The following is a 27305-nucleotide window of genomic DNA, read 5'->3' as shown; positions in this document are numbered from 1 at the left end:
GGGAGACCAGGAGGGAGCACCTGTCTCCTGGCTTCAGATTGGCGCAGCGCAGCGCAGCTCCAACATGGCTGCGCGCAGAACATGGGGCCGTGACTCGCCTCTGCTCAGTCTCGAGTTATAGCGTTAACCTGCTTTGCGGAGCGATGGACCCGCCGGGGTTCACAGCGTCACTGGTGGCCGGTGGGGTAGCAGGTGCCTCTGTTGACTTGATATTATTTCCTCTGGATACCATTAAAACCAGGCTGCAGAGTCCCCAAGGTTTTAATAAGGCTGGTGGTTTCCGTGGAATATATGCTGGTGTTCCTTCTGCTGCTATTGGATCCTTTCCTAATGCTGCTGCCTTTTTTTATCACCTATGAATATGTGAAATGGTTGGTGCACTCTGCGTCATCATCCTGCCTGACACCTGTAAAGCATATGCTGGCTGCCTCTGCTGGAGAAGTGGTAGCCTGTCTGATTCGAGTTCCTTCTGAAGTTGTTAAACAGAGGGCACAGGTATCTGCTTCTACCAGAACATTTAAGATTTTCTCTAACATCTTACGTGAAGAGGGCATCCAAGGATTATATCGAGGTTACAAAAGCACAGTTTTAAGAGAGGCTCTGGTCCTGGAGGCAGGATCATGTGGTGGATTCTTGGCAGTCAACAGTCTGTGGAGCTTTTGCAGGTGGATGTGCAGCCGCAGTCACCAGCCCCCTGGACGTGGCAAAGACAAGAATTATGTTGGCAAAGGCCGGCTCCAGCACTGCCAGGGGGAATGTGCTGTCTGCCTTGCACGGAGTCTGGCGGTCCCAGGACTTGGCAGGGTTATTTGCAGGTGTCCTGCCTCGCATGACAGCCATCAGTCTGGGCGGCTTCATCTTCCTGGGGGCTTACGATCAGACCCGCAGCCTGCTGGGGGGAGTTGGCAGGCAAAGTCCCTGAAGTGGAGCCAGCCCCACACCACTCCTGTGACGAGGAGCCCCAGGCTGGAGCCCCTCCTGGTAAGCAGCCGCTGGCTTGGCCACCTGAGCACCCCGCCCAGTGCTCAAGGCCCCTGTGCCGGCTGCAGATGTTCAGACAGCTGTCTCCGTGGCGGTGCCTTGAATGGTTTCCTCAGGACCCCTAATAAATAAGCTTGCTGATGCTGAGGCCAGCCTCAGCGGCCTGTAGCAGCCATTTTGGGGGTGAACCAATGGAAGGAAGACCTTTCTCTCTCTCTCTCTCTCACTGTCTAACTCTGCCTGTCAAAAAAGAAGGCCTTAATTCAGTTTAGAGGTGCCAAGCATACAGCTTGTAAGAAGTTTTTTAAAATTGTCAGATAACTAAAATCATTAAAGTCAAGAACAAATACATCAACTATATCTTAAAAAATATTCTAATGGGGAGAGTTCCAAGATGGCAGAGTATGGAAGGAGCTTACTGCTCTATTCCAGGAGAATATCATTTTAAAAAAAGTGGAGAGTGCAGTCCCAGGGAAGACTTATGGAGAAAATGGCAGAGGAAACTTTACGGACCCACATGGAGGGCACGGATGCCCACAACTCAGGACTCCAGCAGCTGAGAGCGATGCATCAGTGTTGGAAAGTGCAGTAGACCAGACTGCAGCAGCACAAGCCGCTGGCACTGAAGATGCAAGAAGAGCCTAGAGGGAACCAGGCTTGGAGCCCCATGGGGGATAGTGTACCTGCCAAAAATAGAGGAGAAAAAAAAAAAAAAAAAACGGAGAGACACATTTCTCTCACACACATTACGTTGGTGTCCTATAACAAGCCGATAGAGTAGGTGGCATTTTGTTCATATGTAACAGGCATGCCAGCTCATGTCCATGCCCAGCAACCAGCTGAGTGGAAATTGCTGACTCTGGTGGGGAGAATTAACAGGAGGCTAAGAGCTCATAACTGTGGCAGGCTTTTCTGCTGGGACTGTGAAGAAAACTGAGGCTGTGTAGGAGGACTCACAGTGTGGTTGGGACTTTGGGCAGTCACTGTGGGATACTCCACATGGTCAGGGCTTCCTGGTTACCTGGTGAAGGACACTGCTGGGGAATCTGAACTTAAACTGAGGACTGCACAGATCCTTTGTGTGGTCCTTGGGGCAGAAGGGATGAATATTATACTCACTGGGGTAGGGCTCAAGCACTGGACTTCTTTGAGGAGAAGAGCTCAGCTGAGCAGAATAACCTTCCCTTCTGATTAAAAAAAGAGAGGAGATTTACCATCCCAAACCTTGATATGTCACTTTAGACAAGCCCTTTATCCTGGATCTGACCAGAGCTCATTGGCCACACCAACTATGTGACTTTAGATGGTCACTGAAAGCTGACACTCCACTTATCTACAGAGGAATAGTACAAAGATAAAATCTGACAACAAAGAGAGAGAGAGAGAAAGAGAGAGAGAGAGACAAAGAGGAGGAAGAGGGGAAGGGGGAGGGGGAGGCGGAGGAAACCAACGAGGATCTCCACAAATGATGAACAACAAATGAACCAATTCAAGAAACAAGATTAAAGAAGAAAACATTATACCTCCAAAAGAACATAGCACTTCAATACTAGATTGTGAAGATGATGAGAGGAAATAAACTTAAAAATGGAATTCAAAAATTGATTATAGGATTACTTAGAAGTAATCAGAAGCAAATGCACAAACTACTGAAATCTGTACAGAAGATGTAAGAAAATTTCTCTCATGAAATTGAGATCTTAAAGAGAAAACAAAATGAATTGAAGAATTCAATAGAACAAATAAAAATGCAGTGGAAAGTCTTAACTACAGAATTTGTGAAGCAGAAGAAAGAATATCCAACTTAGAAGAAAAAACACAGAGAAAATTATGCAATCAAGCCAAAGATAAGAATAGGAAATTAGAAAACTAAAAAACACTTGGGAATCTACCAAGATACTATCAAACAAACCAACACGTGGATTCTAGGAGTCTCTAAAGGCATGGAAAGAGAGAAAGGATTAGAAGGACTTTTTAGTGAAATAATAACAGGAAACTCCCTAATTTGGAGAAAGAAAGGGACATCCAAGTACAGGAAGCACAAAGAACTTCTAATAGACATGACCAGAAAAGATCTTCACCATGACACACTGTAATCAAACTCACTACAGTAAAACAAAAAGAAAAGATTCTAAAATGTGCATGAGAGAACCACCAGATTACTTTTAGAGGATCTCCAATTAGACTCATAGCTGACTTCTCATCAGAAACCTTAAGGCTAGAAGAGAATGGTGAGATATAACCCAAGTCCTGAAAGAAATAAAAATCAACCAAGAATACAATACCCTGAAAAGCTCTCATTTATGAATGAAGGTGAAATGAAGACTTTCCATAACAGAAATTGAAAGAATTTGTCCCACCCATCCAGCCCTGCAAAAGATGCCTAAGGGTGTGCTGCACACAGAAACGCAGAAATGTGATCATCACTTCAAACGAAGGTAAAGGAAGAAAATCTCTCAGCAAAAATTCAAAGGAAATTCAAAATAAAAAATAGGAATATTTTTGGAAAAATGACAGAGCAAAGTCTTTGCTTATCAGTAGTCACCTTCAATGTAAATGACCTCAGCGTTCCAGTTAAAAGACACAGACTGGCTGAATGGATTAAAAAACAAACCCATCTATTGGTGCCTACAAGAAACACATCTCACCAACAAAGATGCATGCAGACTGAAAGTGAAATGATGGAAAAAGATATTCCATGCCAACAGAAACAAAAAAGAGCTGGTGTAGCCATTGTAATATCAGACAAAATAGAATTTAACATAAAAAATGTTAAAAGAGAGAAAAAAGGCGCTATATAATGATTAAGGGTTCAATTCAACAGGAAGATGTAACCATTATGAATGTAGATGCACCTAATTACAAGGCACCTGGCTATTTAAGAAAAAAGGGATCTAAATGGAGACATAGACTCCAATACAATCGTAATGGGGAACTTCAGCATACCCTCTTTCAGCAATGGACAATTCAATCAGACAGAAAATCAGCAAGGAAGCAACAGATTTGATCGACACTACAGATTAAATGAACATAACAAAATCTATAGAACTTTTCATCCTACAGTTGCAATACACATTATTCTCATTAGTGCATGGAACTTTCTCTAGGATTGACCAAATGCTAAGCCATAAAACAAGTCAGCAAATTCAAAAGAATCAAAATCATACCATGCATCTGCTTGCATCACAATGAAGCTGGAAATCAGCAACTCAGGAATCTCTAGAGCAAATGCAAACACATGGAGACTGAACAACATGCTCCTGAATGACCAGTGGGTCACAGAAGAAATCAAAAGAGAAATCAAAAAATTCTGGAAACAAATGAAGATGACAACACTACATGTCAAAACTTATGGGATACAGCAAAAGCAGTGTCAAGAGGAAAGTTTATAACAATAGGTGCTTAAATCTAGAAATTGGAAAGGCACCAAATAAATTAGCTTTCAATGCATCTCAACAATCTTGAAAAAAAACAGCAAACCAAACCCAAAACTAGTAGGAGAAAAGAAATAATTAAAATTAGAGTAGAAATCAAGCTGGCGCCATGGCTCAATAGGCTAATCCTCCACCTAGCAGTGTGCCAGCACACCGGGTTCTAGTCCCGGTCGGGGCATCAGATTCTTTCCCGGTTGCCCCTCTTCCAGGCCAGCTCTCTGCTATGGCCCGGGAAGGCAGTGGAGGATGGCCCAAGTGCTTGGGCCCTGCACCCAATGGGAGACCAGGAGAAGCACCTGGCTCCTGCCTTCGGATCAGCACATGCACCGGCCGCAGTGCGCCAGCCTTGGCGGCCATTGGAGGGTGAACCAATGGTAAAAGGAAGACCTTTCTCTCTCTCTCTCTCACTATCCACTCTGCCTGTCAAAAAAAATTAGAGTAGAAATCAACAAAACTGAATACAAGAAAAACAATAAAAAAGATCAGCAAAATGAAGAGTAGGCTATTTGAAACAAAATTGACACACCATTGGCCCAACTAACCAAAAAAAAAAAAAAAAAGAGAGAGAGAGAGAGAGAAGACCCAAATCAATAAAATCAGAGATGAAAAAGGAAATATAACAACAGACACCACAGAAATAAAAAGAATCATCAGAAACTATTAAAAAGATCTGTATGCTGGGGCTGGCTCTATGGCGTGACAGGTGAAGCTACTGCCTGCAGTGCCAGCATCCCATGTGGGTGCTGGTTTGAGTCCCAGCTGCTTCACTTCTGATCCAGCTGTCTGCTCTGGCCTTGGAAAGCAGTGGGGGACTGCCCAAGTCCTTAGGACACTGCACCCATGAGCAAGACCCAGAGGAGGCTCAAAGCTCCTGGCTTCAGATTGGCACAGCTCTAGCTATTGCAGCCAATTGGTGAGTAAACCAGTTGATGGAAGACCTCTCTCTCTCTCTCTCTCTCTCTCTTTGCTTCTCCTTCTCTCTCTTTGTAACTCTGACTTACAAATAAATAAATAAACCTTTAAAAAAAGGAGCTGTATGCCAACAAACTGGGAAACCTAGAAGTGTACAGATTCCTGGACACATACAACCTACCTAAACTGAGCCATGAAGACATAGAAAACCTAGACACACTCATTACCAAGAAGGAAATCAAATCAGTAATAAAGGTCTTCCCAACAAAGGAAATATCAGGACTGGATGGCTTGACTGATGAATTCTACCAGACATTTAAAGGAGAACTCTAATTCTTATCAAATTATTCAAAGCAATTTAAAGGGAAGGAATCCTCTGAAATTCTTTCTATGAAGTCAGCATCACTTTAATTCCTAAACCTAAAAAAGATGCAACAGAAAAATAGAATTACAGACCAATTTCCCTGATGAGCATAGATGCAAAAACCCTCAACAAAATTCTAACCAATTGAATCCAACAACACATCAGAAAGATAATCCACCCAGACCATGTGGGATTTATCTCTTGTATGCAGGGATGGTTCAACTTTCCCAAGTCAATCAATGTGATACATCACATTAACAAACTGAAAAACACAAACCATATAGTTATCTCAGTAGATGCAGAGAAAGCATTTGATAAAATAAAACACCCTCTCATGATGAAAACTCTAAGAAAATTGGGTATAGAAAGAACATTCCTCAACACAATCAAGGCAATTTATTACAAACCCATGTCCAGTATCATATTGAATGGGGAAATCTGGGAAGTATCCCCACTGAGATCTGATACCAGACAAGGATGCCACTCTCACAATTGCTATTCTATATAGTCCTGGAAGTTTTAACCAGAGACATTAGGCAAGAAAAAAAATCAAAGTGATTCAAATTGGGAATGAGAAAGTCAAACTATCCCTATTTGCAGATGACATGATTATATTATCCAAAAGACTCCAATAAGAGACTACTGGAAATCATAGAAAAGTTTGCTAAACTAGTAGTATATAAAGTCAATACACAAAAATCATCAGCCTTTGCATACACATACAAAGGCAGAGATTAAAATTCTAAGATCAATTCCATTCACAATAGCTACCAAAAAAAATCAAATACCTTAGAATAAATTTAACAAAGGATGTCAATGAGAATTACAAAACATTAAAACAGAATTGGAAGAAGATACCAAAAATGAAAAAATATTCAATGTTCATGGATTCTAAGAATCAATATTGTCAAAATATCCATTCTTCCAAAAGCAATTTATAGATTCAATGCTATACCAATCAAAATACCAAAGACATTCTTCTCAGATCTGGAAAAATGCTGAAATTCATTTGGAGACACAGGAGACCTTGAATAGCTAAAGCAATCTTGTACAACAAAAATAAAACTGGTGGCATCACAATACCAGATTTCAAGACATACTAGAGGGCAGTTACGATCAAAACACCCCGGTACTGGTAGAAAAATAGATGGATAAACCAATGGAACAGAATAGAAACATCAGAAATCTATCCAAACATCTACAACCAACTTATATTTGACCAAGAAGCTAAAACCAGTCCCTGGAACAAGGACAATCTCTTCAACAAATGGTGTTGGGAAAACCAGAATTCCACATTCAGAAGTATGAAGCAACACTCCTACCTTACACCTTACAGAAAAATCCACTCAACATGGATTAAATATCTAAATCTATGACCTGACACCATCAAATCATTACAGAACATTGGAGAAACCCTGCAAGATATTGGTATAGGCAAAGACTTCTTGGAAAAGACCCCAGAGGCACAGGCAGCCAAAGCCAAAATTAACACCTGGGATTACATCAAATTGAGAAGTTTCTGTACTGCAAAAGAAACAGGAAAATGAAGAAGTAACTGACAGAATGGGAGAAATTATTTGCAAACTATGCAACTGATAAAGGATTAATAACCAGAATCTACAAAGAGATCAAGAAACTCTACAACAACAAAACAAAGAGCCCACTTAAGGGATGGGCCAAAGACTTAAACAGACTTTTTTTAAAAGAGGAAGTCCAAATGGCCAATAGACACATGAAAAAATGTTCAAGATCACAAGCTGTCAGGGAAATGCAAATCAAAACCACAATGAGGTTTCACTTCACACCTGCTAAAATGGCATTCACACAGAAATTAACAAACAACAAATGATGGTGAGGATATGTTGAAAAGGTACCCTAATCCACTTTTGGTGGGAGTGTAAACCAGTAAAGCCACTGTGGAAAACAGTATGGATGGAGACACCTCAGAAATCTAAATATAGATCCAGTCATCCCACTACTGGGAATTTACTCAAGGGAAATGAAATAAGTAAACAAAAGAGTTATCTGAACCCCTATGTTTATTGCAGCTCAATTCACAATAGCTAAGACATGGAGTCAACCTAAATGCCCATCAACCTAAGACTGGAAAAGAAATTATGATATATGTAAACTATGGAATACTATACAGTGGTAAAAAAATGGAATTCAGTCATTTGCATAATGTATGAATCTGGAGAACATCATACTTAGTGAAATAAGCCAGCCTCAAAGGGACAAATAACATGTGTTCTCCCTGATATGTGATGACTAATAGAGCAGTCAAAAGGAAATCTGTAGAAGTGAAATTGACACTTTGAGAAGGGATGACATGAGCTGCTCTTGTATTGACTGTTGAGGAACAGTTTTTGTTTTTTGGTTTTTTTCCTTCATACTATTTGCTGAACTCCTGAATTAACAGAGTTAATCATATGTTTTTAAAGTCAATTGAAAATAGATCTCAGCAAAAAATAAGAGTGGGAATAAGAGAGGGAGGTGGAAATTTGTAATTTTAAAGCTGTATAGTTCTGCATACATTCCTACAGACTCACTTCTAAAGGTACAGTTTAAAAACTTGTCAAGGGACTTCAAATCCCAATATACTTGTTGGTAAAAATGCCATTTTAATTGTTAAAGTGATCATATTAGTGTTAAATAGAACATATAAATAGGATTAAGTGTTAAAGTGATCATATAAATAGGGTCAAGTGCTTGGTAATAATAATAGATAAAATTTAAAAAGGAGAGACTGTTCCAACATTGGAAGCAGTCCACACAGCAAACTCATAGAGTAACAATTGCTTTAAGTAACACTCTGACCCTCAGAATCAGCCCTTAAGGCTTCCTGGTCTGGCTGAAAAGCCTGTGAGAGCATTTGAGGCATGGAATGACAAGACACTGTGGCAAAAATATTCTACATAAAGGATCTCTGTGAGAGAGACCGCAGCGGAAAGAAGTGACCATCAAAGAAGGAAATACTCTTCTCTAAAGGGAAGAGAGAACTTTGACTTTGCTTATGGCCTTATCCAAATACTGAAGGAGTTTTGTGGACTCAAAAGACTTCCATAATCTAAGCAAATCATGTCAAGAGCTTTGAGTGGTCACTGATGTCATACATAAGTGTGTTAATAGTTAAATTAACAACAGAAGTCACTGTGCACTAACTCCTCATGCAGGACCTCTCTCCTCAATGAGTTGTTATTATGAGAGTTAACTGTAAAACTAGTTCTCAAACTGTGTGTGTGTATGTGTGTGTGTGTGCAAATTGTTGAAATCTTTACTTAGTGTAGTTTATCTTCTATGTACAAAGTTAACTGAAAATGAATCTTAATGGATAATGGGACTGGCAAGGAGAGAGGGAGGTAGAGGAGGGGTGGGAGTATGGGTGGGAGGGCATATATGGTGGGAAGAATAGCTACATTCCTAAAATTGTACTTGTGAAATTTATATTCCTTAAAAAATAAATTTAAAAATATTCTGGTGAAAAGCTACACTGTCATTATAAAAATTATACATACTCTTATATATATGGTACAAAACTATTTGCAATTATTTAGAGTTTTTTTTTCTATTTTTTAAAATTCAAACAGTTGTACTGGGACTACTATTTCTTCGGAGTATTGGTTTTTCTCATGTATTGCTTATTTACCATTTAGTTTATGTTTGATGTTTTGGTAGATGTGAAAATTAAAAGAACAAAACGAAAAATAAGACAAATTACTTAACAAGTTTACATTTCAGACTGAAATATACTCTTTTATTCTTTAAAAATAATGTGTTCCAAATCTAAATACAAGGCACATGGAAGATTTTTTTTAAAAAATGCCCTTTTTAAAGGTATTGCTGGGGGCGCAGCCCTGTGGCATAGCTGGTAAAGGCCACCGCCTGCAGTGCCAGCATCCCATATAGGCGTGGGTTTGAGTTCCAGCTGCTCCACTTCTAATCCAGATCTCTGCTATGGCCTAGGAAAGCAGTAGAAGATGGCCCAAGCCCTTGATCCCCCTGAATCCACATGGAAGACCCAGAGGAAGCTCCTGGTTCCTAGCTTCAGATAGACACAGCTCCAGACAATGCAGCCATTTGAGGAGTGAACCAGTGGATGGAAGACTCTGACTCACTCTCTCTCCCTCTCTCTCTCTCTCTCTCTCTGCCTCTGCCTCTGCCTCTCTGTAACTCTGCCTTTCAAATAAATCTTTTCAAAAATAAATAAAGGAAATGCTGGTAGAGGAAATAACATGGTTCTTCAGATTCAAATGTTTCTATTGTTATTCATTCATTTCTCAAACTTTAAAAATACCCTGGCTCATATGATACTAAATTTTCCCAGGTAGTTTTTTTTTTTAAAGATTTATTTATTTGAAAGAGTTACAGACAGGTAGATACAGAGGGGGGAGGGGTCTCCATCCACTGATTCACTCCCCAGATGGCTGCAATGGCTGGAACTGAACCAATCCGAAGTGAGGAGCCAGGAGCTTCTTCCAGGTCTCCCATGTGGGTACAGGGGCCCAAGGACTTGAGTCATCCTCCGCTGCTTTCCCACATGCATTAGCTGAGAGCCGGATCAGAAGTGAAGCAGTTGGGACTCAAACTAGCACCCATATGGGACGCCAGCACTACAGGCTGGGGCTTTAACCCATTGCACCACAGCACTGGCCCCATTGCCAAGTAGTTTTACAAATTTACATATTCATTTGTTCCATATCCTCAGCAGTACTTTGTTTTGTCAGTCTCCTTAATGTAAACTATACTGGTCAGTGTTTTCTATTTGCTATGTTGATTTGCTTTGTTTTGATGAGAGATAAGATTATTTTTACCAGATATTTTGATATCCTTTTTAATGTTCAATGTTCTTTTTTATTTATGTGCTTAAATTTTGCATTAACATGTAGTATTTGTTCATTTTTATGGGGCATAATGTAATATTCCAACACATGTATACAGCGTATGCTTTTCAAATTGGGTAATTAGCATTTTCATTTCCTTCTCATTTCTTAATATTGGGAATCTTTAAGTCCCTCTCTTTTAATTCTTCATAAAATGTTTAATAGGTTGCTATGAACTATAGATACTTAACTTTTCTATGGAACTAGCACTTCTTCTATCTAACTGGGTTTCTGTACGCATTATTCACCCTCCATCTATACCTCCAATCCCTTACCATTCCTAGATTCTGTAATCATGGTTCTACATTTGGATCAACTATGTTTTTAGCTTCCGTACGTGAGAGAGAACGTGATTTGTCTCTCTGTGTTCGGCTTATTTCACTTAACATAATGTCCTTGAGTTGCACTCCATTCCTACAGATTACAAGTTTCATTCTTTTTTATGAATGAATAATATTTCACTCATAATTGATGAAAATCTTGGTTGACTCCATATCTTGGTTACTGTGACAAGTACTATAATAAATATCAGAGTGTCTTTAATCTGATAATTCTATTTCTTTTGAATATATATCCATAAATAAATAAATAGATCATTTTTAGTTTTTGAGGAATCTCCATATGGTTTCCATAATTGTTGTTAATTTGCATTCCCATTAACAGTGCATTAGGGTTCCCTTTCCTCTACATCCCCAATAACATTTGTTATTTTTATGTCTTTTTGAAAGTAACTATTCTAATTGGGTTAAGATGATATCTGGCTGTGGTTTTGATTTGCATCTTCCTGATGGCTAATGATATTGAACATTTTTTCACATACTATTGCTTTGCTGATTTACTCTGTTAATAAATTTTGACTCTTTTCTATTTCTCTTTTGTGTTCTCCCTTCAGGTGTCTTTCAGTTAAATAAACTATTAATTTTAATGTAACCCAATATAATTTTCCGTTTTGGGGTACTCATTTGTATACTACTGAATAAACATTTCACTTATCTAAGCGGAGGCATATTTTTATATTATATTCTAGAAGCTTAATTGTTTTGCCTTTTGCATGTAGATAAGCGATAGATTTGGAATTTGATTTTGTTTGTGATATAATGTAGGCGTCAAGTCTCATTTTTTCCAATATGTATTCTCAAAAGCACCATTTATGGAGATTTTTTGCTTCTGTGATTCATGACTTGATTTGTTACAAATCACATGTCCATATGAGTTTGAATCCACTTTTGAACCCTAAACTTTTCTATTATTGTGACTTAGTTACTATGACTTTACTTAAGGCTGTAATTAATGTCAGTCCTGCCATATTATTCTTCAGATTAGATAGGCCTTCATTCATTTCTCTGCCTTATACATATTGGAGTAAGTTTATAATCAACATACATGGGCACACATATCTCAAACATGAAATGTTCTTAATTGGAAATTTATGAGATAATACAGTTTTTTTTATGGCTTCTATCATCTGGGCCTCCTTGAAAATGAACCTTGAGGGAATAAAGCAAGAGAGGACATACAGTCTCTTGAACGTGTTTTTCACAAGTTTGCTTAATATCATAGCTAAAATAAATTATGATATTTAAGTTTTATTTTCATTCACTGAAGAAATATATTGAACAGCCACCATTTTCAGGAGATAAATAGGCTCTGAGCTAAAACAATTATAAAGCATTTAAGCAAGATAATGTTTTATTTTCATAGATCTTACTTTTTCTGTTGAAGACATAAAGATACGTATATCTTTATATGTATATATATATATTTAAGATGTTCAAGTCGTAGTAAATATTCATGGGTTCTTCTTTAAAGAGAATTAAGTTTCTAAAAAACAAGTGAAATTACCTTCAAGATGCCATGACTTTGAACAGCCCTTCTCTGGACTGTTGAGGAATAGTTTTTGTTCTTGTTTTTTCTTTTATGGTTTTTGTTTTTAGGGTTTTTTTGTTTTGTTTTCTTCTTTCTCTCTTTTTCTTTTCTTCCTCATACAAAGTGTTGAACTCTTTACCTAGAATAGAGTTAATCTTCTATGTATAAAGTTAATTGAAAATAGATCTTAGTGAAAAACAAGACCGGGAACAGGAGAGGGAGGAAGAAAAGGAGTAGGAGTGGGAGTAGGGTGGGAGGGTGGGTATGGAGGGAAGAATCACTATGTTCCTGAAGTTGTATTTATGAAATGCATGAAGTCTATATTACTTAACTAAAAGATTTCTTTGGAAAAATTAAAAAAGAAATATGCCAGTCCCAAAAAGACAAATATATGTGTTTTTTTCAGTTTTGTGAATTCTAATATACAGAAATCAACATTTCTTAAAGGGAGGGGCGGTGCTGTGGCATAGCGGGTAAAAGCCACAGCCTTCAGTGTCGGCATCCCATATGGGCGCTGGTTTGAGTTCCAGCTGCTCCACTTCCGATCCAGCTCTCTGCTATGGCCTGGGAAAGCAGTTGAAGATGGCCCAAGTCCTTGGGCCCCTGCACCCATGTGGGAGACTCAGAAGAAGTTCCTGGCTCCTGGCTTGGGAGTGGCCCAGCTCCAGCTATTGCAGCCATCTGGGGCATAAATGGAAGATTTCTCTCTCTCTCTCTCCCTCTCCCTCTCTGTAACTCTGCTTATCAAATAAGTAAATAAATATTTTTTAACAAAAGGTGCACTGATGAGAAACAATATTCTGATACACCTCAGCTGCCATCTTTCTAATAAGTATCAGGGAATAATGGAACATCTCAAAACAAAATGCTCATGGAAGACATCCTGATTTTTGTATTTAAATGAGTAAACTGAAGCTTGAATATTTTCTGAATGATGTTTTTCTATTAATAAAATATTTTGACATAATATTAAAAGTACTTGAACATGAAATCATCAAGATATAATATCATCTAATGGTGAATTCATTAATTGAGTATATTTTCTTGCAATTTACTTTATGGGCTCAATGAATAATGATAAACAAAAACTAGGTGACCTTTGCTATTCCTTTTCCCACAGACTAACTTCAAGGTGTCCCTGAATTCCATTCCCAGTACTTACCCCACATTAGTGGCCAAAGACTTCATAGCTGTCTCCCTTCTATATAAATAAAACTTTTAATTATTTCCCTGTGGTTTTCTCAATGGTCTCAGTAAAGAATTAGGATATATTGTTAAATGTTGTTAATGATTTATTTATTTGAAAATCAGAATTACACAGAGAGAGGAAGAGGGAGAGTTAGAGAGAGAGTTCTTCCATCTGCTAGTTCATGGCTGGTGCTGGGTCAGGCCAAAGCCAGGAGTCAGGAGCTGCTTTGGGGTCTTCCATGTGGGTGCAGTGGCCCATGCACTTGAGCCATCGTCCACTGCTTTCCCAGGCACATTAGCAGGGAGCTGGATTGGAAGTGGAGCAGCTAACTGGTGCCCAGATGAGATGCTGGCTTCACAGCTGGCAGCTTTACCTGCTATGCCACAGTGTCAGCCCCGATATTTTTGATGTTACAGCATTTCAGAATTCTCTTATTCTATGTGTTTATATAGAAAAAATATGACTCCGTATTAATAAATGTGTTCTTTGTTTCTAGTTTAACCTTTCAGGAATTTTTGCAGTATTAGCACAGAGAACCTCTTCAAGAATATTGGTAAGTCAGAATGTTTATAGCAGCCCTAGAGTTGTATTTGCTAAAAGAAAGCAAGTCATTGAGAAGGCAGCATTGCCTCTTGTATCACTAAAAATATACCCAAAATTTTTGGAGGATGGATTTTAAAAATACAAAAAAAAAAAAAACTTGCTATTTTACTTCATGTTCCCCACAAAAAAGGCCACATCCCCATTTTTGAATTTTTATTGTATTTCATTAGTAGTATAAGTAGTTTAGATGTATGTTGTTAATCAAGAAGTCAAATTTCTACCTAATAAATTATACAATGCAAATTACAATGTCAGCTTTTTCATGTAAATGTAGTTATATTAAAATGACCAAATAACCTTTTTTTCTACTTCACTTGTGAGGAACTTCTAATTGTATGGTAGACATTATGTGTGAGGTATTCTAGGGTCTCGATTATATTGATTTCCTTTACAGAGTGTGGAGTTTTGTGTTAAAAGGTGGTGATTGAGGAGAATAAGACATTGCAACAATTACTTATTTTAATGATAGGAGACTAACTTCTAAAGTACTATAGTAAGGAATTCTATTGATTGTTATTCCACAAAAACAGGGACAGCACTAGCAAAACAGCTAATACTAATTTCCAGAACACCAGAAATTAACAAAATCCACAGGAAAATCCACAGGGGAAAAAACTGGAAATCTATTTCAAATATATGACTAAACCTCAGAAAGATGGAAAAGTTTAGAACCGTTTTCATTGGAGACTATTCCTATCTCCTCTCCCTCTCCAGCTCATTAGCATGAGATCCATAAAAGCCTGAAAGGACTGATATAATTTTCTAAAGATTTATTTATTTATTTGAAAGAGAAAGAGAGAGAAAAGTCTTCCATCTGCTGGTTTACTCCTCATGTGGCCACAGTGGCTAGGGCTGAGCCAGGCTAGAGACATAAGCCAAGAGCTAAAAGTTTCATCCAGGTCTTCTACATGAGTAACAGGTGCCCAAGTACTTTGGCCATCCTCTATTGTGTTTCCCAGGCCATTAGTAGGGAACTGGATCAGATGTGGAGCAGCTGGAACATGGGTACCCATATGGGATGCCAGTGTTGCAGGTAGCAGTGTTACCCGCTACACCACAACGTTGGCCCCTTTTTTCTTCTAAAATTTATTTATATATTTGTTTATTTGAAAGTCAGAGTTACAGAGAGAGAGGGGGAGTAACAGAGAGAATTGAGATCATCTGATGCTCTGTTAAAAGCACCATCTTCTAAGCGCAGTTTAGTATTTTGTGAACTTACAGCTCTCTGTTCCAAATATGTTGTGGCTGTCTGTTTGACACCATCTCAACTCAATGAAAAAAAATCATTACCACTAGGTGACTTATACAGTATCAACCTCTGGCAACAGCAGAACTGGATAAAGCTATGCAATGAATTTAGGTAACTTAGAGTCAGGTTGGAAATTTAAAAGGAACTTCTGAATAACTAAACAATCATATGAAGCTTGGAAAAGTTCTGAGGTGTTCTTAGAAATCTAAAATGCTTCGCACTAAATAAAATGTGCACATGTATATAATGGAATATTATTTAGCTATAAAAAAGAATGAAATCTTGACATCTGAAGCAACAAGGATGAAACTGGAGGTCATTGTATTAAGTGAAATAGTCAATACACTGAAAGACAACTACTGCATGTTCTTCATATGTGAAAAGTTAAAAAAAAACATTGATCAGATCTTAGTCTTAGAATTGTGATTGCTAGAAACAGGGAATGGTGGGACAAAGGCAAATAGAAGGATGCTGGGTAACGGGTACAAAAGCACAGTAATATAGAAGTAACAGGTTCTAGTGTTCTAAGTCAGAAAACTATTTTTCATAATAATGCATTAAATACTGTGTAAAGAACTGGGAGAGAGAATTTGGTGGGCTCTACACATAAGAAATTCTAACTATGATTTCATCAGTTTACACTGTATACATGTGCTGGGATATTGTACTCTTCCCCATGAATATGTACAATACCACATGTTGAAGTCATTTGAAAAAGAAAAAACTTAACATATGTAAAAGGCTATCCCCAGAAAGACTTGAGAAATAAGAAGAGCCCACTCAATCACTTCTGGCTGACTTTGAGGCTCTAAGCAAGCAAGAAGTTAAAACTGAATTTTTAAGCCATGTATTCTCACAGATTCCTTCCTGAATTCAAAACTTACTATAAAGCTACAGTAATCTAAGCATGCTATTACCATAAATAGGTAGATCAAAGGAACATAATAGAGAGCCCAGAAGTAAACCCTTAATATATGGCTAAATGACTTCAGAGGAAAAGCCACAACTGTTTAATGTAGAAAAGACAATAAATAATGTTGGGGCAATTATGTATCCAAAGATTAAAGAATAAAGTTATACCTTTGCCTTATACCATATACAAAAACTAGCTCAAAATGGATCGAAGATCTAAATTTAAGGTTTAAACTTATAAAACTCATATCAGAAAACATAAAGGGAAAATTTCATGACAGTGGATTAGTCCTTGATTTCTTTAATATGAAACCAAAACCACAAGCAACAAAACAAAATGGAGATAACTTGGATAAATCAAAATTTCAAACTTTTGTGCATGAAAGGACACAATGACAGAATTAAAAAACTTAAAAATGGAACAGGATGTTTTAAATTCATATATCCCAATCTATCCAAAATATGTAAAGAAGTACTACCACTTAACAACAAGAACAACAAAATCCTAATAACAAATGAGCAAGGACTTGAAAAGACATTTCCACAAAGTAGATAACAAATGACCATTATATACTGGAAGAAAATGTTCAACATGACTAATCATTAACAAAATACAGTTACACAAATCAAAACCACAACAATATGCCACCTCACACTTAAAAGGATGACTACTCTCAAAATAGCAAAAAAAAAGAAAAAAAGAGAGGATGTGGGAAAATTAGACCACTTGCTTGGTGGGAATGTAAAAATAGTCTAGCTATTAGGAAACAGTTGGGCAATTAGCTGAAAGTTAGACACAAAACTACCATATGATCCAGTAATTCCATTCATCTATTTTTTTTTTTTTTTTTTTGGACAGGCAGAGTGGACAGTGAGAGAGAGAGACAGAGAGAAAGGTCTTCCTTTTGCCGTTGGTTCACCCTCCAATGGCCGCCGCAGCCGGCGCACTGCGGCCAGCGCACCGCGCTGATCCAAAGGCAGGAGCCAGGTACTTATCCTGGTCTCCCATGGGGTGCAGGGCCCAACTACTTGGGCCATCCTCCACTGCACTCCCAGGCCATACCAGAGAGCTGGGCTGGAAGAGGGGCAACCGGGAAAGAATCCAGTGCTCCGACCAGGACTAGAACCCCGTAGGCCAGCGCCGCAAGGCAGAGGATTAGCCTAGTGAGCCGCGGCACTGGCCAGTCTATTTTCAGTTACTCTAATTGAATGCCTAGGGCTGCACACTTTATAAAGAAAAGGGCTTTATTTGGCTCACAATGTGGGAGCACAAACAGCGTGGTGCCAGCTTGCAAGCACCTCCCCACTCCCAGCTATAGCACACCATGTCTGACAGCATCATAGTGGGAGTGCATGTGAGAGGAACAGATTACCAGACAGGGGGCTGTAAAATAAATCAGTGTAATTCACTGCATTAGGGTCATTTGAAAGAAAAAAGTATTTTGCATTAAATTATTAAAGATCTTTTGCTTATTTGTTTGTTTGAAAGTCAGGGGGAGAGACACAGAGAGATCTTTTACCTGCTGATTCACTCTCCAGATGACTGCAACTGCCAGGGCCAGGCAAAAGCCAAGAACTGGGAACTCCATCCAGGTCTTCTACCTGGGTGGCAGATGCAAGGGCTTTAACCACCTTCAACTGCCTTTCCAGGTGCATTAAAAGGAAGCTGAATTGGAAGCCGCAGAGCAAGGACTCAAAGTTACACTCCAGTATGGTATGTGGATATCTCAAGCAGCAGCTTTATCCACTGTACCACAACTCCCATCCCCACATTATCCTTTTTTTAAAATTCTTTTTAAATAATAGAATGGAAAACCCTTAACCTGAGAAAGGGCAAATACAAAAAATCTATAGCTAATATCATACCTAATGGTGAAGAACTGTATGTTTTATGCCTAACATCAGAAACAGTGTAAATATGCACCATCTTTTCACATCTATTTTTTAAAAAAAGATTTATTTATTTATTTGAAAGGGAGAGTTACAGAGAGGCAGAGAGAGAGAGAGAGAGAGAGAGAGAGAGATCTTCCATCTGCTGGATTACTCTCCAAATGGCCACAATGGCCAGAGCTGGGACGATCTGAAGCCAGGAGCCAGGAGCTTCTTTCAAGTCTCCAATGCAGGTGCAGGGGCCCAAGGACTGGGGCCATCTTCTACTACTTTCCCATGCCAAAGCAGTGAGCTGGATTGGAAGTAGAGCAGCCAGGACTCGAACTGGTGCCCATATGGGATGCCGGCACTGTATGTGGCAGCTTTACCTGCTATGCCACAGCGCTGGCCCTTCAAATCTATTTAATAATATGCAGGAGGAGCTAATGTTCTAGCATAGTGAGTAAAGGCACTGCTTGTGAGGGTGGCATCCCATATGGGTACTGATTCGTGTCCTGGCTGCTCCACTTCTGACCTGTCTCCTTGCTAGTTGCCTGGAAAAAGTAGCAGAGATGGCCCAAGTGTTTGGGCCCCTGCAACCCATGTGGGAGACCCAGTTGAAGCTTCTGACTCTTGGCTTTAGCCTATCCCATCCCTAGCAGTTGGGGCCATTTTGGGAGTAAACCACCAGATAGAAGATTGCTTTCTCTCTGTCTCCCTGTAACTCTGCCTTTCAAATAAATGAAACTTTTGACAAAAAGATTTATTGTACAGCTAGTAAAACTGCATATAGCTAACACAATATTGGTGACAACAAAAGGAAAAAATAACAAATAGGACTATACCAAATTAAAAAAAAATCCCATTGCAAAGTAACAATCAACAGAATGAAAATATTTTGGGAGAATATATTTTCAGGGCACACATATGAAAAGTGGTAAATATCCAAAATATATAAAGTACTTAACACAATGTCAAAAAATAACCCATTTAAAAAATATACCCATGGGGCCGGCATTGTGCCATAGCAGGTTAAGCCACCGCCTGCAATGCTGGCATCCCATATGGGTGCCAGTTCATATGCAGGTACTCCACTTCTGATCCAGCTCCCTGCAAATGCACCTCGGAAAACATAAAATGGCTCAAGTGCTTGGGCCCCGTCCACCCAGGTGAGAGACACAGAAGAAGCTCCTGGCTCCTGGCTTCAGCCTAGCACAGCCCTTGCTGTTGTGGCCATTTGGTAAGTAAACCAGCAGATGTTACAGGTCTCTCTCTCTCTCTCTCCCTCTCCCTCTCCCCTCTCCCCTCTCCCCTCTCTTCTCTCTCCCCTCTCTTCTCTCTCCTCTCCCTCCCTCCATCCCTTCCCCCCAGCCCCTCCCTGAACTCTGCCTTTCAAATAAATAAGTAAATCTTTTTCAAAAGAAAATACAAGGCAGAGATATAAAACAAGATGGCAGCTGAGTAAGACACTCCAGTGATCATCTCTCCACAGAGGTACCTGTTTGAACAGCCATTCATGCACCAAGACACCTTAGCTAAAGAAGACCAGTGAGAAATCATAGTACCTGGTTTTATGACAATAATGATTTTTAAAGACATATTGAAGAAAGCAGGAAGGAAACAATTGCCTGTGCTATCCTCCCCAGACCCCACCAGCACAACTTGGAGAGACCTCACCTTCCACTTTGGAGAGAAAGAGGGAATTAAGTCCAGACCTTAAACCTGAGACCCAGTACAAATCCTACCAAGATAAAACAGTGTCAGATAGAGCTACATGGCCCCTGACCCCAGTTCAGAACCTACAGACTAAGTGTTTGGATTCTCCTTAGCCAAGTGACCAAAAGAATGTCTCTATCACCTCTCTTTCAACCTCTAGCAGAAACCAGAGCAAGACTCCAGCCACTGGGGAGTAAGGTTAAAATAATCTTTGAATATTGTTTGGAGCTCAGCATTGGGCCTGTTGTGATGAAACCCAACTGTAGATAAAGCCCATAAAGTCTGTGTCTGTAGTCCAGGTCTCGTAAGCAGAAACTGTACTTGTTTTATCACCAAATCATGCAGGGTCTAGGGAGTGAGACCCAAATGTGACCCCATTTACTATTTAACTGAGTGGCCAAGGGACTGCCTCCATCACCCATACTCCAAGCTCAAGCAGACAGTGAGGAAAAACTGAAAAGTAGCATAATGGGGAAGAAAAGTGAGCTTAATACTATGTTGTAGGACTCCATGTTGGGTTAGTACAATCCAGTACTAGACAGATCCTAACAATCCCCATCTCAAGCAACTGTTTGTGCATAGTCTCTGCACCTGCTCTAGTGCCCATTGAAGGGGTGAAGCCCAGTTGACTGGACTTATATTCCTACCTTCATCACTGGTGGCTGATTTTAGTGGCCTTTCTCCATGAGTCCACCTCAATAGAAAACAGCCCATAGTAGTGTAGGACTTGGTCCTTATACCCGTGCTGCTCTTGTCTCAATGGATTGTGAACTCTAGCTGGTATGATTTAGCAGTTCAGCATTGGTGGCCATAAGAGTAGACATCTAGGTCTACCCCAACCTTAGGAAGAGGATCAGAGGATGGACTGACTATCTCTTTAAACACTTCTCTATTTCCTGTGAACATCAGTTGTGGGTTTGTGACAAATTTGGTCTTGTGGCACCCTCTAGTGCAGAAATAGTGACAATACACCAAAAACAGCCTTACCTCAATTGCTGAATCAGCAAACCTCAATTTACAGCCCCATCTACTGCTTCAATAATAGAAGAGTCCATAGACTCAAAGACAATAAGCATACTGCTTATAATTTCTGAAAGAACATCCACAAAGCCAGATTACAAAGACTGGAAAAATAATCCTTCAGTACACAGATGGCATATGCCAACAAAAGCCAATAACTTTCAGAGACCCATGACTCAATAATGAACAAAATAGGATGCCAAAAACGTGACAGGAACTGACATATGCATGTTATTGGATGAATAATTCAAAATAGTTTTTAAGGCAGGGAAGGGGAACATCCAGCCTACAGCCCTATAGGTCTCATGAAATCATTTGGTCTGTCCCTGCCAAGGCAACCAAAGGTGGGATCCTAAACCCAATAAATCCGTAGCAGGTTAATTTTAATTTGATATTTTATACAGCCCATGAATGATGTTATAAATAGCCAAATGGCCCTTGACAGAAGAAAGGTTCTACACTCCTGTCTTAGAAAAATTAGTGAATGTCAAGCTAACACAGATCAGCAAACTCAATAACAGATTTAACAAAGATAGAAGTAGTTTTTAAAAATCAAAATCTGGGAGCTAGCCTTGTGGCACAGCAGGTAAAAGCTGCCACCTCTGATGCCAGCATGCCATATCAGCACTGGTTCATGTCCAGCTGCTCTACTTCTGATCAAGGCTCCTGCTAATGGCCTGAGAAAAGCAGCAGAGGGTGGCCCAAGTACTTGGGCTCCTGCAACTCACATGGAGAAGTGGATGAATCTTATTGCTCAAGCCCTGGCCATTTCAGCCATGTAGGGGGTGAACTACTGGATGGAAGATCTCCCTCTTTCTCTCCTCTCACTTCTCTCTGTAACTCTGATGTTCAAATAAAAAAATAATTTTAAAAAATCAAAATCGTTACTTGAAAAGTACACTAAGTGAAATTTCAAACATGATAGATGACATTAATAGTAGAATACATCAAACATAAGAAGAAATAGGTTGATAATAAGTTATTTTAAAATGCACAATTTGAGGGGAAAGAAATAGAATCAAGAGGAATGAAGAGTTTATAAGGACACTGGGCAACATTAAAAGAGAAAATGTCTGAGTTATCAGGGTTGAAGGGAGATTTGAGAAGGCCAAAGAAGCAGAAAATACATCAAAATGAGAGCGGAAAACTTCCCAGCTCTTTAGAAAGGCACAATTTTCTTTCGGAGGTCACCAGATTCAACTCAATCAGCTCTGCTCAATATTATATTATTATCGAGTTCTTAAGTGTTAAAGGTGGGATTCTCAAAGTTGAGGAGAAAAGAAACAACACAAAAACTTTCCAGTTTGTCTGGCTAGAGACTTCTTGTCAGAAACTTTTCAGGCCAGGAAGGAGTAGGACAAAACTTTCATAACACCAAAGAGAAAAAAAAAATCTTCCAACCAAAAAAACCGTACCAAGCAAACCTATCCTTTAGATATGATGGAGAAATTAAGACATCCTTAGACAAGGCTGAGAGAATTTATCACCACCAGACCTGTTCTATAAGAAATGCTAGCAAGTCCTTTATATCATAGAAATAATAATGAGTAAGAAAAAATACACGAAGATAAAAAACATCACTGGAAAGGGTAATTATATGGACAAATTCAATATGCTGTACTGTAAAGATGATATGTAACCAACTTTAGCATCAAAATTAAATAATTAAAAAGAACAAAAACTTTTAATATATTAAGGGACAATTTATATGAATTTAAAATAAGGCATGAAAAATAAAAATATGTGTAGGAATACAGTGTAGGTTACAGTTTTATGAGGTTGTTATGTTTGTGTTTTCCTATCATTACAGTCAACATTAACTTTCTATAACTCAAAATATAATGCTGTAACCAAAGAGTTTCTTGTAAGTCTCATGGTAACCACAAAGCAAAAAATTATATTTACCAAAAATAATAAGCAAAAAATCAAAATATATTGCTAGATAAAATCTCTTTACTATAAAGAAATATATGAAGGAGAAAAAATAGAGGAACTATGATAAAACTAGAAAACAAATATCAAAATGGCAGCAGTAAAAGCTTACCTATCATCAATTACAATACATGTAAATGGATTAAATTCTTCAGTTTAGAAAATACACTTGGGGCCAGCACTGTGGCATAGCAGGTAAAGCTGCCACCTGCAGTGCTAGCATCCCATATGGGTGCTGGTTCAAGACACAACAGCTCCAATTCTGATACAACTCTCTGCTGTGGCCTGGGAAAGCAGTAGAAGATGGCCCAAGTCCTTGGAACCCTGCACCCATGTGGGAGACCTGGAAGAGGCTCCTCGCTCCTGGCTTTGGATTGGCACAGCTCTGGCTGTTGCGGCCATCTGAGAAGTGAACCAGCAATGGAAGACCTCTCTCTCTCTCTCTCTCTCTCTCTCTCACTTTCTCTCTCTTTCTCTCTCTCTCTTTCTCTCTCTACCCCTCCTTCTCTCTGTGTGTAACTGTGACTTTCAAGTAAAATAAATAAACATTTTTAAAAATACACTAAATTGGGGCCAGTGCTGTGGTGTGGAAGGTTAAACAACCACCTGTGGTGCCAGCATCCCATATTGGTGCCAGTTCAAGTCCCAGCTCTTCAATTTCCAGTTCAGCTTTCTTCTGATGGCCTGGGAAAACAGTAAAGTATAGCCAAGGTTCTTGGGTTCCTGCACTCTTGTGGGAGACCCAGAGGGATCTCCTGGCTCTTGGTTCCTTGTTTCAGATTGACCCAGCTCTGGCCATTGGGGCTATTTGGGGAGTGAACAAATGGATGGAGACCTCTCTCTCTGTCTCTCCCTCTCTATGTTAACTCTGCCTCTCAAGTAAATAAATAAAATCTAAAAAAGAAAGACAGAAAATACATGAAATGGATTTTTAATAAAACAAATTTATTTTAACTTTTATTTAATGAATATAAATTTCCAAAGTACAGCTTATGGAGTACAATGGCTTCCCCCCCATAACGTCCCTCCCACCCGCAACCCTCCCAACTCTTGCTCCCTCTCCCCTTCCATTCACATCAAGATTCATTTTCAATTCTCTTTATATACAGAAGATCAGTTTAGCATATATTACGTAAAGCTTTCAACAGTTTGCACCCACGTAGTAACACAAAGTGAAAAATACTGTTTGAGTACTAGTTATAGCATTAAATCACACTGTACAGCACATTAAGGACAGAGATCCTACATGAGGAGCAAGGGCACAGTGACTCCTGTTGTTGGCTTAACAATTTGACACTCTTGTTTATGGCATCAGTAATCACCCTAGGCTCTTGTCATGCATGAGTTGCCAAGGCTATGAAAGCCTTTTGAGTTCACCGGCTCTGATCATATTTAGGCAAGGTCATAGTCAAAGTGGAAGTTCCCTCCTCCCTTCAGAGAAAGGTACCTCCTTCTTTGATGACCTATTCTTTCCACTGGGATCTCACTCACAGAGATCTTTCATTTAGGTCATTTTTTTTTTCAATAGAGTGTCTTGGCTTTCCGTGCCTGAAATACTCTCATGGGCTTTTCAGCCAGATCTGCATGCCTCAAGGGCTGATTCTGAGGCCAGAGTGCTGAATAAAACAAATTTAAACCATATGCTACTTGCAAGAAACTAATTTCTTTATTTTTTCTTCTTTTAATATATATAAATTTCCAAAGTACAACTTTTGGATTATAGCAGCTTTTTCCCCCATTACCCCCTCCCACCTGCAACCATCCCATCTCCCACTCTCTCTCCCATCCCATTCTTCATCACAGTTCATTTTCAATTATCTTTATATACAGAAGATCAATTTAGTATATACTAAGTAAAGATTTCAACAGACTGCACCCACACAGACACACAAAGTATAAAGTACTGTTTGAATAGTAGCTTTACTGTTAATTCACATAGTACAACACATTAAGGGCAGAGATACTACATGGGGAGTAGGTGCACAGTGACTCCCGTTGTTGATTTAACAACTGACACTCTTATTTATGGCGTCAATAATCACCTGAGGCTCTTGTCATGAGCTGCCAAGGCTATGGAAGCCTCTTGAGTTCTCCAACTCCAGTCATATTTAGACAAAGCCATAGTCAAAGTGGACGTTCTCTTCTCCCTTCAAGAGAAAGGTACCTCCTTCTTTGATGGCCCATTCTTTCCACTTGGATCTCACTCAGAGATCTTTCATTTAGGTCATTTGTTTTTGCCACAGTGTCTTGGCTTTCCATGCCTGAGAAACTCTCATGGGCTTTTTATCCTGTTCCGAATACCTTAAGAGCTGATTCTGAGGCCAGAATGCTGTTTAGGACATCTGCCATTCTATGAGTCTACTGTGTATCCCACTTCCCACGTTGGATCGTTCTCTCCTTTTTAATTCTAGCAGTTAGTATTTGCAGACACTGGTCTTTTTTATGTGATCTCTTTGACACTTAATCCTGTCATTATGATCAATTATGAACTGAAACTGATCACTTTGACTAGTGAGATGTCATTGGTACACGCCACCTTGATGGGATTGGATTGGAATCCCCTGGCACGTTTCTTGCTCTACCATTAAGGGTAAGTCCGAGTGAGCATGTGCCAAACTGTACATCTCTTCCCTCTCTTATTCCCACTCTTATATTTAACAGGGATCTCTTTTCAGTTTAATTTAAACACCTAAGAATAATTGTGTGTTAATTGAGTTCAACCAGTGGTATTAAGTAGAACAAAAAAAGTACTAAAAGGAATAAAATAGTAAGTTGTTCCTCGACAGTCAGGACAAGGGCTAATCAAGTCATTAATTCTCATACTGTCCATTTCACTTCAACAGGTTTCCTTTTAGGTGCTCTGTTAGTTGTCACTGATCAGGGAGAACATATGATATTTGTCCCTTTGGGACTGACTTATTTCACCCAGCATGATATTTTCCAGATTCCTCTATTTTGTTGCAAATGACCAGATTTCATTTTTTTTTACTATTGTATAGTATTTTATAGAGTACATATCCCATAATTTCTTTACCAGTCTTCTGTTGATGGGCATTTAGGTTGATTCCATTTCTTAGCTATTGTGGATTGAGCTGCAAGAAACACTGAGGTGCAGACAGCTCTTTTATTTGCCAATTTAATTTCCTTTGGGTGAATTCCAAGGAGTGGGATCAAGGCTTGGTCATGTGGTAGGATTATATTCAGGTTTCTGAGCAATCTCCAAACTGACTTCCATAGTGGCTTTACCAGTTTGTATTCTCACCAACAGTGGATTAGTGAGCCTTTTCCTCCACATTCTCGCCAGCATCTGTTGTTAGTTGATTTCTGTATGTAAGCCATGCACGAAACTCATTTCACCTCTGAGAACATGCATAGATGGAAAGTGAATGGGTAGAATAAAATATTCCAAGAAAAAAGAACCCAAAAGAAGGCAAGAGTAACCATTCATATATCAGAAAGAATAGTTTACAAATCAAAATCTGTAAAGGATAAAAGGAAGGTTATTAAAATTATAAGAGATTCAGATTCAAGAAAAGAGATGGCGGTATAGCAGCAAGATGTGCTGAGTCGCACAGAGAGAGATTGATGAATACAGGGGACAGTTAGGTGATGGAACCATGGAAGGTTGGCATGGAGTGGCATGGAGCACACCAGAGAATGCCAGAGACTACGCAAGGGAGGGTAGAGGTGCCTGAACTGCAGAAAGAGAACACAACAAAGAACCAGTGGGAGGACGGCAGGCACCGCCACCACATCTGCCCCGCTGCACTTGCCACTGAAGCCACCCTGCCACAGCCACCCTGCAATACCCACTGTACTCTGGGAGGGACAGGTGAGACACAAGCATGGATGAATGGGTAAAAAAAGCAAAGCAAAGTGCATAGTGCTTGCTGCTGTAAGGGGGAAGTGGGCGCGATTCCAGGGAATGAACAGAGAGATTGAACACACCATGATCCCTCGGTGTCTTCCCCCACCCTCACAAGCGGAGTGGCAGTGGGCAGAGAGCAGCCGTCTTGTTTGTTTACATTCAGGAGTGAAAGAGGGCAGGCTGTGCTTTTGCCTCCTGAATGGGACCTTCAGTGGCAGGGACCACCTCACCCAGGGAACAGGATCACATTGGTTTGGAGTGACTCCCCCCTCATCACACGGGGGGACAATGATGGGGGGCTGATCAACGAAGGCTCAGGAGCTCTCAGGTGAACAAAGGAACATAGAGACCAGCCCTGAGGGGCAGAGCATAGTCCTCAAAGCCCAGGTACCAGCCTACTCAAGTACCCACCTCCCTCAGTTACCAGAAATAAACAAGCTCTAGAAGGTGGAGCTGCTTGCTTACACTGGCAACCAGCACAGACCCATAGCAGCCCATACCAGAGGGAAA

General features: G+C 39.6%; 1 protein-coding gene and 1 pseudogene across 2 annotated transcripts in view; both read left to right on the top strand.

Moving 5' to 3' along the window:
• The window catches only part of LOC108177942 (membrane-spanning 4-domains subfamily A member 12), a 62456-nt gene that overhangs the window by 25573 nt on the left and 9578 nt on the right, over positions 1-27305 (top strand). The window contains exon 3 of the mRNA XM_089302884.1: positions 14123-14179. Coding sequence (XP_089159010.1) covers positions 14123-14179 — 57 coding nt within the window. The remainder of the gene's footprint in view (positions 1-14122; positions 14180-27305) is intronic.
• LOC127493010 (mitochondrial S-adenosylmethionine carrier protein pseudogene) lies at positions 63-945 on the top strand (annotated as a pseudogene). The gene has a single exon (XR_016212289.1). The product of XR_016212289.1 is annotated as a mitochondrial S-adenosylmethionine carrier protein pseudogene (transcript).

Source organism: Oryctolagus cuniculus, chromosome 1, assembly GCF_051225735.1.
Source record: "Oryctolagus cuniculus isolate XC-2025 breed Fujian yellow rabbit chromosome 1, ASM5122573v1, whole genome shotgun sequence".
NCBI classification, from domain to species: domain Eukaryota; kingdom Metazoa; phylum Chordata; class Mammalia; order Lagomorpha; family Leporidae; genus Oryctolagus; species Oryctolagus cuniculus.
This window is presented reverse-complemented; position numbering and strand designations above follow the sequence as displayed.